At 31.6% G+C, this 13988-nt stretch overlaps 1 protein-coding gene across 1 annotated transcript; it reads right to left on the bottom strand.

Annotated features, from left to right (window-relative positions):
* Window positions 1–6754: 6754 nt before the first annotated feature.
* Window positions 6755–11863, bottom strand: LOC142242443 (uncharacterized). The gene has a single exon (XM_075314019.1). It carries the CDS (start codon window positions 11861–11863, stop codon window positions 6755–6757), a length of 5109 nt encoding a protein of 1702 aa, XP_075170134.1.
* Between the last annotated feature and the right edge of the window lie 2125 nt (window positions 11864–13988).

The raw sequence follows: 13988 nt of genomic DNA, 5'->3' as shown, positions 1-13988 counted from the left end.
TTCAGAAAATGTTTCCATGCTTCCATTTTTACAGAATATTTGGTCAAAATTTAAATTTTTTAAGAAATGTTTACTTGAATAGACTTTTTTTCATAGACAAATTTGTATATCAATATTTCATAGAAACTTTTATTTCTGTAAAAAATTTCTTAAAATGTTAATGGAAATAGAACTTTGATCAAATTTACTAATTCTATACATTTCTTTTTAAATTTTCTTTTATATATCGAAAATGGTTTCATAATATAAACAAAAATATTTTGTTAAAAAAATATAGGTACAACATATATCATTGTGTATAGGAAAGGTACGCGAACAGCCCTATAAATGCTAGTAAATATAAACCCCCATATTCATAAAAGTTAACGTAAACTTTAAACCTACTATTACCATACAAATTTGTTTAATAAACCGCCAGTAAATTATTATGAATATGGGCAAAAATCTCTAAAGCAGTGATGCAAATTTCGTGCTTTTAGCACCAAATTTAGTGCTTTTTGATTTCCAAAAAGCACGAAATTGCCTTTTTAATGATAAAAAATCTAAAGATTATAGAAGAGGAAGATGGGATACTGGCTACTGAGCACATCAACCATTTACCACATTAGTTTAATACTCGAACCAAACGCGTATACGACAAGTATTGACATAGCATTAAAATGCAAATAAAAATAAATTAAGAGCACGAAATAAATTTCCATAAAGGGGAAAATGTAATTTTTTTTGTTGTTGCCTAAAATTTAACATTGTTTCATTAAGAAAATTACATTTTTCATTTAAAAAATAAAAACTAAAAACGACTAAAAGATTACAAACATGTATTAAACTAATCTGGTAAATGCAACATTTGGTATGACGCAAGCCAATCTCCCATCTTCCTCAAATCTATAATCTTTGAAAAAAAAACACCAAATTGGTGCTTTCTAGCGTTTTCATTTAATGCTTTTTTTCAATTTGAACCGTAATGAATTTGATTGACAAAATCTTTTCATACAAAAATTCTGATAATACTGTCAAAACTTTGTAGTAACTTCACAAAAGCACTCATAATTATAATGTAACTCAACCTTTATTGCATGCAATAAAGGTTGAGTTACATACCATGCGTTAATGTGTCCGTTGATTTGAGAGTGAATTTTCTCTTTGAAAGCAACAGCTTGAATAGAGTGCTTCAAACTGAAAAAGCTCAACCCTTCCATCAACACACGCATTAACGCATGGTATGAAATTCTACCTTACGAAATAGACTCCTTCGAAATATTAACATACTAGAGAATTTAATTTGGAAAAATTTATTTTCTCCATGAAATTTGAAATTCAGAACAGATTGAATAAAAATAAAGGTTCATAATTTCATAAAATGGCAAATGCTTGGAATTAAAACCAATTCCAAAAATTCTTTGAAGTAATTCATTCTAATCTAGAAGTGGAGTGGTTTTTTAGTAGTACATTGAATTTTACCTTGTCGAAGTAGTTTTTGTGATGGGACATGGTATGTTAGCATTTATAATATATTTTTGGTGTTTTTTGGCTTCGGGAATTGGCATCACTGATCTAACGCTAGTATTTTACAGTCAACTCAGAGCGCCATACTCGTAATTTGTATTGTGCTTCTCTCTTGTTTTCGTATGTATGTGTACTGTTGTGTCTATAAAGAGAGCATAAGTGTGAGCAACACGATAGATGACGAGGATGATATTGTTGAAATGGTACTAAATAAGAATGAAAGTTTGGAACCAGTGCACACAATAAATAACAATCATCTACACATTTTCCTCATATTTTCGAAACATGTAGAACTATAAAGATGTTTTAGATCCTTAAAACTATATTTTGAAAATGAACTTCTGTTATATTTGGAAAAAGTTTTGTATTGAAAAAGAAAACAGAAATTGTATCGAAGTAGAAATTTTGAAATTATTATACGAGAAAGTTACCTTTACTTTAATAACAGGTTTCATCCGATCTGGTTGAAATTTGTCTATCTAATTACTGCCTATAGGCTAACGAGCGTATATATTTCTGTTATAGGTATTTTTTTTTTTTTAGAAATCTTATCAAATATTCTAAAGAAGCAGAAATTGTGACAAAATTTTATAGAAATTGAAAATAAATGTTGACTAAAATGAAATCTAAATTTTAACATAAGATTCTATGAACCGAAATAGAACCGTTGGAACAATTTTCCATATATCCAACAGCGTTGCCACAATATATTTTTAGTTTGGACCAACATTTATCCAAAATTGGATATTTTCCAAATTACTGGAATTTTTCGAAATTAAATTGAATTAATTTAATTTTTTTTTTAATTTTACTTCGTTAGAAAATTTTTGTCAAATTTTTATTTCGATTCAAAATTTTTATGTGTGTAGAAAATTTTTTTTCAAAATTTTTTTTCTATAGACGATTTTGTCAAAATTTTATTTCTATAGAGAATTTTGTCAAACCTTTATTTCTATAGAAAATTTTGTCCAAATTTTATTTCTATAGAAAAATGTATCCAAATTTTATTTCTATAGACAATTTTGTCCACATTTTATTTCTACAGAAAATTTGGTCAAAATTTTATTTCTAAAGAAAATTTCTTTTTCAAATTTTATTTCTAAAGAAATTTTTCTCCAAATGTTATTTCTATAGAAAATTTTGTTCAAATTTTATTTTTATAGAAAATTTTGTCCATATTTAATTTCTACATACGATTTTGTCAAAATGTTATTTCTATAGAAAATTTTGGCATAATTTCATTTCTATAGAAAATTTTGGTATAATTTTGTTTCTATAGATTTTTTTCAAATTATATTTCTATATACATTTTTGTAAAAATTGTATTTCTACAAAAAATTTTATCAAAATTAAAAAACAAATGGAAAAATTACCCATTTGGCGCAAATGGACCAAAATCAACCAGATTCCATTTGGTCCGACCATCGGATTTAATAATTTTTTGGGAACATTTTGGTCCGATCGAACCAAAATGGCAACTCTGATATCCAAAAGAACCATCCAGGAAGGATAGTGTAGGTGAATTTTAGTACATTGTTAATAAACTGTATTACAAATGACGATATCACAAAAATAAATAAGTATTTTTCATATTCAAAAAATTTATTATTCATTTGTTTTTACTCGTTAAAGAAAATTTCGTAAAATTATGAATTTAGTAAATCTTTATACTTATATCTTTGCATATAATTTTTCCCTTCGTTTAGTTTATTTGACTATCGTTCAAAAAATGATTAAAAATTAAAAAAATAATTTTCATGAACTAAAACAGAGTTAAATTGTCGTTATTGTGCTAGATTCACTTTTTTGTATAGAAACGTAAAGCCATTAACTTTTATTTTAGTTCGAGGAAATTATTATATTTTAAGAAAAATGTTCCAATATGAGAATTACAATATGAAAGTTACATTTTAATTATTTTTGTTACTTTAGTTAATGATGCCTAATACATTTTCTTCAATTTGTAAAATATATACTTAGTTTTATTGTATCGTGGTTTGTAATAAGTTTAGTTAACATTTTAAAAAAAATTAACCTACATTTTCTTTCCCAGTTGGTTTACTTTTGTGTATACTTTTTAACAAAATTTAAATGAAAAATTATAAATTACATTTTATTGAAACATATTTTCCCATTGATAACGATAATTTGAAAAAAAAGAAGTCTACAGAAATATATATTTTATAAAATTTCAAATATATATATTTTAGAAATTCATCCTATTGTGTATGTAACATATCCCATCATTTATACAAAACCTATTAGTAAATTCGCTTCCCCAATACAAAAAACTTCAACAGCACCCGAACGCATGACCTGCTCGATTGAGTGCTCAACCGAGACTGCACAGCATTTGAAAAATCAACATTGAAATGCACATATAAAAAAAAGAAATAGTTACCTACTCTTGCCTAGTGGGAGAGTACAGTAGAGAATACTCTTTGTTGTATATTTGATGTATGGGCACACACACGCACACACACACCCACACAAAAGGCAACAGAGAGCATAACAATGTACATTGGATATTTAGAGATCGGTGGTAACATTGTTGAATGCAATCGAATATCGTTCAAAAAATGATTAAAAATTAAAAAAATAATTTTCATGAACTAAAACAAAGTTAAATTGTCGTTATTGTGCTAGATTCACTTTTTTGTATAGAAACGTAAAGCCATTAACTTTTATTTTAGTTCGTGGAAATTATTATATTTTAAGAAAAATGTTCCAATATGAAAGTTACATTTTAATTATTTTTGTTACTTTAGTTAATGATGCCTAATACATTTTCTTCAATTTGTAAAATATATACTTAGTTTTATTGTATCGTGGTTTGTAATAAGTTTAGTTAACATTTTAAAAAAATTAACCTACATTTTCTTTCCCAGTTGGTTTACTTTTTAACAAAATTTAAATGAAAAATTTTAAATTACATTTTATTGAAACATATTTTCCCATTGATAACGATAATTTGAAAAAAAAAGAAGTCTACAGAAATATATATTTTATAAAATTTCAAATATATATATTTTAGAAATTCATCCTATTGTGTATGTAACATATCCCATCATTTATACAAAACCTATTAGTAAATTCGTTTCCCCTATACAAAAAACTTCAACAGCACCCGAACGCATGACCTGCTCGATTGAGTGCTCAACCGAGACTGCACAGCATTTGAAAAATCAACATTGAAATGCACATATAAAAAAAAGAAATAGTTCCTACTCTTGCCTAGTGGGAGAGTACAGTAGAGAATACTCTTTGTTGTATATTTGATGTATGGGCACACACACGCACACACACACCCACACAAAAGGCAACAGAGAGCATAACAATGTACATTGGATATTTAGAGATCGGTGGTAACATTGTTGAATGCAATCGAATATCGTTCAAAAAATGATTAAAAATTAAAAAAATAATTTTCATGAACTAAAACAAAGTTAAATTGTCGTTATTGTGCTAGATTCACTTTTTTGTATAGAAACGTAAAGCCATTAACTTTTATTTTAGTTCGTGGAAATTATTATATTTTAAGAAAAATGTTCCAATATGAAAGTTACATTTTAATTATTTTTGTTACTTTAGTTAATGATGCCTAATACATTTTCTTCAATTTGTAAAATATATACTTAGTTTTATTGTATCGTGGTTTGTAATAAGTTTAGTTAACATTTTAAAAAAATTAACCTACATTTTCTTTCCCAGTTGGTTTACTTTTTAACAAAATTTAAATGAAAAATTTTAAATTACATTTTATTGAAACATATTTTCCCATTGATAACGATAATTTGAAAAAAAAAGAAGTCTACAGAAATATATATTTTATAAAATTTCAAATATATATATTTTAGAAATTCATCCTATTGTGTATGTAACATATCCCATCATTTATACAAAACCTATTAGTAAATTCGTTTCCCCTATACAAAAAACTTCAACAGCACCCGAACGCATGACCTGCTCGATTGAGTGCTCAACCGAGACTGCACAGCATTTGAAAAATCAACATTGAAATGCACATATAAAAAAAAGAAATAGTTCCTACTCTTGCCTAGTGGGAGAGTACAGTAGAGAATACTCTTTGTTGTATATGTGATGTATGGGCACACACACGCACACACACCCACACAAAAGGCAACAGAGAGCATAACAATGTACATTGCATATTTAGAGATCGGTGGCAACATTGTTGAATGCAATCGAATATTTCAGTAATCCAAAAATTAAGGAAATAATAAATATATAGGGGAAAACGTGGAATATATAGGATCAAAATTGCGAAAACTTTATATAAATACAAAAAACACAAAATTTTTTTTCCTGACCTCAAACAATGGATGTCTCCAAACAATGCGATATACTGGTAAAAAGTTTGAGGTCAGTCCCCAAAGAATGCAAATGGCCTCAAAGAAAACAGTATATAAAAAAAGTGGCCCCGAACAATGCGGTGCGACTATATATATATATATATATATATATATATATATATATATATATATATATATATATATATATATATATATATATATGTATGTATATATTGTACGATTAGGAGCTTTTTCCTAACCGGCAAAGTCTTTATTTATTAAATTAAAAAACTCTGCAAAAATAATTAAGGGCCAGTGTGAAACCGAAAAGCGAAAATAAGAAGACGAGAGATGTTGTTTGCTCGATTACAATGTTACAATAAATTTATTTCTCAAAATTCTAGCTATGCGGGAACAACGACAAAAAAGGGAATCAAAAATAAATAGTATGTATATTAATATATATGTTTGTGCCCTTCATTGGTTGCTTCGTTTGTTTGCCTTCTAAGCGACAGTTAGAAGACAACAACAACAACAATGACAATATGTATGCTTGCCTCGATCGATGCTTTTGCTCTGCTTAAGATAAACAAAGCAGAGAAAGCATCGATAGAGGCAGAGGTAAACAAAACAACAGGTATGCACAAATAAATATCGAAATAACTCGAAAATAAATGAGAATAGTTAAACGATACAAAATAAACGAAAATTATATAAAATATGAACTAATAAAAAAAAAAAAAAAAATTAATGTAAACAAAATCAAACAAATAGAATAGCAATAAAAAATAACAAAGTCAAAAACAAACATAGTAAAATAAATAAATTAAAAATATGAAATGCAAAAAAAAAAAAATAAAAATTTAAATAAATAAAATGCAAAACATAAAGTTTATACGATGACCTAACATGCCGGCCCCATTGAAAGGGTTCTTTCAATTTAATAGCAAAGCTAGTTTGTGAATAGGTCGGCGTATTACTCCCTTTGTGGTGTTGACATCGGCGACTCGAATGCGTCCGTCTCGGCCAGGAACAGCGTTGATGATTCTTCCCATGAGCCATTTTTGAGGAGGAATATTATCTTCGTGAACCAAAACCAAAGAACCAATAGCGATGTTTGAGACAGAGGCAGTCCATTTATTTCTAACTTGCAGTTCATTAATGTACTCATGAGACCATTTCTTCCAAAATCGTTGTTTTAATGCTGTAATCTGAGCCCAGTGTTCCAGATTGCTGATATTGTTTGATGTGACTTCACGGTCAGGTAAAGAGCGTAAGGCACTGCCAGTGATGAAGTGGCCTGGTGTGAGGGCTTCAAAATCGCTGGGATCAGATGACATCGGGGAAATCGGCCTTGAGTTCAAAATGGATTCAATTTCCACTAGTGCAGTGACAAGTTCTTCAAACGTTAGTCGAGTGTTCGAAAGGGTTCGATTCAAGTGGCCTTTGGCTGATTTGACGGCAGCCTCCCATAGTCCGCCAAAATGCGGTGCGCGTGGTGGGATGAAGTGAAAATTTACGAACTCATTGGTACAATAGTTGACGATTTCATTTCGGTGTTTATCTTCAAAGAGAAAATTTTTTAGGTCTTTAAGTTTTGAGTTCGCGCCGACAAAATTAGTGCCATTGTCGCAATAGATGTCCGTCGGTAAACCTCTTCGACCAATCATTCTTTTAAGCGCTGCGATGAAAGCGTCTGTTGACAAATCGGAGACAGCTTCGATGTGGACTGCTTTTGTTGCGAGACAAACAAAAACAGCGATGTAAGTCTTATACGGTATTTTACCTCGAATGCGCAAGTAAGTGTTGACAGGACCACAGAAATCCACGGCACATCTCGCAAAAACTCTGGATGGGTTAAGACGATCCTCAGGCAAATTTGACATCATTTGTTGAAGAAGTTTTGGCCGATAGCGAATGCAATGGGGACATGAGTTAACGATCTTGCGGCAAAGACTTCGTAAGTTGATTATCCAGTAGCGCATTCGGGTCAGCGAAACCAAAGCCTTTGGGCCAGCGTGATAATTTTTGATATGAAGATGGCGAACGTAACAAATTACAAAGTTGTTGTCCTTTGGCAAAATAATTGGATGTTTTTGTGCCTCAGGAATATCAGCCAATTCCAATCGACCTCCAACCTTCAGAATGTCTATGCCACTTGAAGAGTCAATAAACGGGTTGAGACATTTTAGGGAACCTTCAGGGTCTTGTTTCTTTAATGCACGCTTTATATCATCTTTAAAATGTGTTTGTTGAATATTCCATACAATAGACAGAACAGCGCGATCTAGTTCTTGTGGTTGTAAAGTGTCAGTAGTGGCAAAAGTCGATTTTGAAAACGATAACTTGTAGAAAAAGCGAAATATCCAGGCAACAACTCGAATAATTTTTATATATGAGCTGCAATTTTCAACAAATTGTGAAACTCTGTTGGGTTGTAACTGAAGATTCAGAGTAGTTTTCCGTTTCTCTTTGTTCACGATTTCATGGTCAATTTCATCACACCTGTTTGGAGGCCATTTCTCAGACTCCTGAGTAAGAAAATCTGGACCAGAAAACCAAATTGATGATTGTAGTTCTTGAACAGTAGATCCCCTCGAGACAATATCAGCAGGATTCAAACTAGAAGGTACATGGCGCCAGTTACAACCACTCGTAGAATCTTGTATTTCAGAAATTCTGTTCCCCACGAATACAGAAAGTGTCGAAGAATGTTGCTTGAGCCAATGAAGAACTATCTGCGAGTCAGTCCACAAAAATACAGAACTTTTTGGAATGTTAAGAATATTTCGTGTTTTCATATATAATCGAGATAAAAGTTGCGCTCCACACAGTTCTAAATTCGGCAACGACTTTCGTTTGGTTGGGGCAACTCTAGATTTAGCTGTGTAAAGTTGTGAATGCACTTTACCAGACATAGTTTTGACTCTGATATAGAGACAACAACCATAAGCTCGAATCGAAGAATCACAGAACCCATGCAATTGGATGGACATTGGATTGGGTGACAAACAATAGCGAGAAATTTGAAGAGCAGGTAATAATTCGAAATCGTGAACTAAATTCATCCAAGCAGTATGTAAGTCTTGTGGAACTGATTCATCCCAGCCAATGTTTAGTATCCATAGTTCTTGAAGGATAATTTTGGCTTTTATTATAAGAGGTGCCAGAAATCCAAGAGGGTCGAAAAGCGAAGACGAGAGTGACAAAATTGTGCGTTTTGTTACTGATCCAGGATAAGACTTGGGCGAGAACGAAAATAAGAAATTGTCTGTTTGTTGGTCCCAAGAAATGCCCAATGCACTTGTAACTGAGGACTCGTCCAAATTCAAATCTTTAACCGTTTTATCATTGCGAAAACTCTTATGATTTGAATGCCATTTATCCAACTCGAAACAAGCCATTTTCAAAATTTCAGTAACTTGGTACTTCAGTTCGGTTAGTTCTTCGATAGTTTCAGCACCTCCAAGAAAATCATCAACATAGAAAGAAGTTTTAATAGCCTTTGCGCCAAGCTCAAACCGATCCAAAAGTTCATCAGCAATATAATACAATGAGCGAACCGCGAGAAAAGGGGCAGCTGAAGTTCCATATGTAACAGTGTTTAGCTGGTATGTTTTTATTTCATCTTGATTTGAGTGTCTCCACAAAATATATTGAAATCTACGATCTCTCTGGTCAATCAAAACTTGCCTATACATTTTTACAATATCGGCAGTGAGAGCGAAGCGATACAAGCGAAAACGTAGAAGCAGTAAAAATAATTCTTCTTGAATTGTAGGACCAACCATTAAAATTTCATTTAACGATTTGTGATTTGATGTGGGGCAAGATGCGTCAAAAACGACACGAAGTTTAGTCGACGTACTATTTGGTTTGAAGATGCAGTGATGAGGAATGTAATAGTGTGGTTCATGTAATTTTGGATTTTTCACCAGGCTCATGTGTCCCGAATCTTCGTACTCCTTCATGAACGAGACATACTTTGCTTTCAAATCTGCATCACGGTTAAGACGCCGTTCTAGAGAAGCAAAACGTTGTAATGCAGTATTGCGAGAGGCACCAAGAGAATTAGAAGGTTCCTTGAATGGTAGCCTAACAACAATTCTACCTGATGATTCACGAGACACAGTATTTTGAAAGAATTTCTCACATTCCATTTGTTCTGGTGTGAATTCGCTTACGTTGTCGTTAATTTCCTCAATTTTCCAAAGATGTTCCAAATTAATGTTAATTTCTTCCTCAGTTGAAAGTAAATATGATAAATTGAAGTTATTGTCCCTGGCAGCATTATATTTGCCAGTGACAATCCACCCAAATAAAGTTTTTTGTAGTTTTGGTAGATCTGGGCCAAGTTTGATTTGACCAACTGACAAAATATCGAAGAATGTTTCTGTACCAATGAGCAAATCGATTTTCTTAGATTTAAAGAAACTTTCATCGGCAAGCTGTGTATTAGGAGGCAGATTCCATGTTGAGACATCCAGTTCCGAATCAGGTTGATACGATATGTGTGGTGTGATACAAAAGGAAAGTGGCACTTCATAGTCAGTAATCCGAGATTTAACAGTTGTGAAACACTTATGCTTGATTTTTGTACAAGTGCTTCCAATGCTAGAAACTTCAACTGATTTTTTAACCCGTTGTAGTTTCAGACGATGTGCAAATTCATCTGTGACGAAATTTACTTGTGAACAAGAATCTAGAAGAGCCCTTCCTAACTTATATGAGCCAGAATCGTCTTTAACGAAAACCATTGCAGTTGCGAGAAGTATATGAGGAGACGACCCTTCCATGTGTGTATGGACGGAGGCAGATGTATTGTTAGTGACAGCGCTGGAGGTGGATGGCGTTGGCTCTGGAGTAGTGGATCTTGGACCCAACTGGGACCGATGAAGCATGGTGTGATGCGATCGAGAACAGGTTTTGCATTTAAACGATGATGGACAATTAGTCACTTGATGACCTTTAGCAAGACAATTAATGCAAAGGCCAAGTTTTTTGGCATTTTCAAACCTAAGGGGCACATCCATATCTTTAAAGTGTTGGCATTGAGCTATATAATGATCAGATTTAAAACAAAGGGCACAAACACGTTTTGTACACGAGAAAGAATATCCTTGTTTGGATTGCTTTTGCGAAGATTTTCCAGAATGGTGTTCCGGACGACGAGAATTTGTGTTTGTGTCAAGTGATTCTAAATATTGACATCTTCTTTCAAGAACCTTGGAACAATCATCCCAAGTTGGCAATTGGCTAAAGTCGAGAGAGTCTTTCCATTTGCGTTTGGTATCGCCATCAACCTTTTGCATAACAATATGAATCAGCATTGCGTTGACAATATCTTTATCCGAACCAAGCGATTGTAATGAACTGTAAAGCGCTGAAACATTATCCACAAGGCTTCTTAATTGACCAGAATTTGGCTTTGAGACATCAGGAAGTTCAAAAAGAGTTGAAATATTTTCCATAAAAATCAATGTATTGTTGTCGTAGCGAGATTTTAAACGTTCTAAAGCCTTGGGATAATTTTCATTGGTGATTTGAAATGCTTTCACAGTTTCGAGAGCATGCCCTTGGAGGCAGTTTATCAAATGGTTGAATTTTTCGATGTTGGAGAGCCCATGTTCACGATCGATAATTTGTTTAAAAGAGGTAATGAAATTTTTGTACTCACTGTATTTCCCATTAAAGCTAGGTAATTTTAGACGAGGGAGTTTATTTGTTGGTACAGGTATGGAAAATGATGATTCAGACAATGTTGTGTTATGTCCTTCATCTGTAAGTTGTTGTTGTATGGTAGAACTTATATAGCAATACAAATCTTCAATGTCTCCACGACCACTATCATCAGGGTCAAGACTTTCAATTTTTGTTTGGGTCGAAAGAATTTGCTTAAAATATGATTCTAAGATTCCAAGGCGACACTTCAAATCCGCGACAGAAAGATTTTTATTTTTGGCATTTGCCTCAATCACTGTTTTTATACGAGAAATATTTTTCTTCGTTATGGTACGTTGTTGTTTTAATTCTTCCAAACTCATGTTTTTCAAAATGGAGAAATTACCGCACAAATGTATGTAAAATTATTAGGTAACAGTGAGGAGAGAACGCTTGCAACTCTTACAACAACAAAACTTTATTTAAATTCTTTTGTAGTGCAATTATTGACCAATGAGAAAAAATATGAAATAAATCAAAAGGCTTGAATTTGGGACAACACACTTTTATTTGCCTTATTTGCAATAAATCACAATGTTTTATGTTTGTACCACTTTTGAGACAAATTTGAAATAATTCCTTTTGTTGAAATTTTAATGGCAATTAAATGGGAACCCAACAACAATATTTTAAATGGCTTACAAGAACACACCCGCGAGACAAAACAGTTTTATTGGAAAATATTTCACAAATTTGATTGTTTAAAAAATGTTCCTTTTTTATACACCAATTGGAGCAGAATTAGTAATGGCAAATTTGTTTAATTTTTATTTTTGACCACTGCAACTTGATTTTGATTCACTATAGTTGGGATAGTTTGATTGTAGTTAATCGAGACAAATATTTCAATAAATTTGATTGATTTAGTTCAAAAAGTTTATTTGAGTTATTTCACTTGGGTTTATTTTTTGTTGGGAAAATGTACACAGCACTTGATTATTTAATTGTTTTTTGTTCGCGATAATACGAGAAAGTGTTTTTATTTCCAAATTGTTTTTACAATTTTTCCACGAAAACGACGAAAAAATAGAAAACTTTCCCACGAAAACGATAAATTGTTTGTAATATTTTCACACTGTCCTGTCACGGTCGCCAAAATGTACGATTAGGAGCTTTTTCCTAACCGGCAAAGTCTTTATTTATTAAATTAAAAAACTCTGCAAAAATAATTAAGGGCCAGTGTGAAACCGAAAAGCGAAAATAAGAAGACGAGAGATGTTGTTTGCTCGATTACAATGTTACAATAAATTTATTTCTCAAAATTCTAGCTATGCGGGAACAACGACAAAAAAGGGAATCAAAAATAAATAGTATGTATATTAATATATATGTTTGTGCCCTTCATTGGTTGCTTCGTTTGTTTGCCTTCTAAGCGACAGTTAGAAGACAACAACAACAACAATGACAATATGTATGCTTGCCTCGATCGATGCTTTTGCTCTGCTTAAGATAAACAAAGCAGAGAAAGCATCGATAGAGGCAGAGGTAAACAAAACAACAGGTATGCACAAATAAATATCGAAATAACTCGAAAATAAATGAGAATAGTTAAACGATACAAAATAAACGAAAATTATATAAAATATGAACTAATAAAAAAAAAAAAAAAATTAATGTAAACAAAATCAAACAAATAGAATAGCAATAAAAAATAACAAAGTCAAAAACAAACATAGTAAAATAAATAAATTAAAAATATGAAATGCAAAAAAAAAAAAATAAAAATTTAAATAAATAAAATGCAAAACATAAAGTTTATACGATGACCTAACATATATATATACAATATTTCAATGTAACAAACGGAATGACAAAGTTAGTATACCCCCCATTCTATGGTGGAGGGTATAAAAATAACAAATATTTAGAATTTGGGACATTTGCTACTTTTTCTACATTAACGACGCGTAAGTGACGTTTACGACGTTTACAACTTTGAGCCATTCGCAAACCTTAAAAAGTTTGATACAGTTTGATTAGAGGTCGCGATTCCTGTTTAGCCATTTTATTTCCATTAAGTTAAGTTTTTGTGTGAAATAATAAAATTTACTTGTTTCAGTAAAAAACTCCTAAACTGAGAGCTGTTAGGAATAGTGCATTAACTACAATAAGGCATGGAATTTTACTAATACTGTTTTCTTCGCTGGATATAAGAATTTACTACTGAACAAGAAAATTTTATTCAGTGATAACAAAGCATTCGTAAAAATGAACAAAACCCGTACTAAAAGCAAGTTTCCTCAGATTTAGTAAAATTTCTTATAAAACAAGTAAGGAAAGTCTAAAGTCGGACGGGGCCGACTATATTATACCCTGCACCATTTTGTAGATCTAAATTTTCGATACAATATAACATCCGTCAAATGTGTTGGGGGCTATATATAAAGGTTTGTCCCAAATACATACTCGATCTGGACAGAATTTGATAGACTTCTACAAAATCTATAG

The sequence above is a fragment of the Haematobia irritans genome, unplaced genomic scaffold (genome assembly GCF_050003625.1).
Source record: "Haematobia irritans isolate KBUSLIRL unplaced genomic scaffold, ASM5000362v1 scaffold_151, whole genome shotgun sequence".
In the NCBI taxonomy this organism is placed as follows: Eukaryota; Metazoa; Arthropoda; class Insecta; order Diptera; family Muscidae; genus Haematobia; species Haematobia irritans.
Note: the sequence above shows the minus strand (reverse complement) of the source record. Positions and strands in the feature narration are given on the sequence as shown.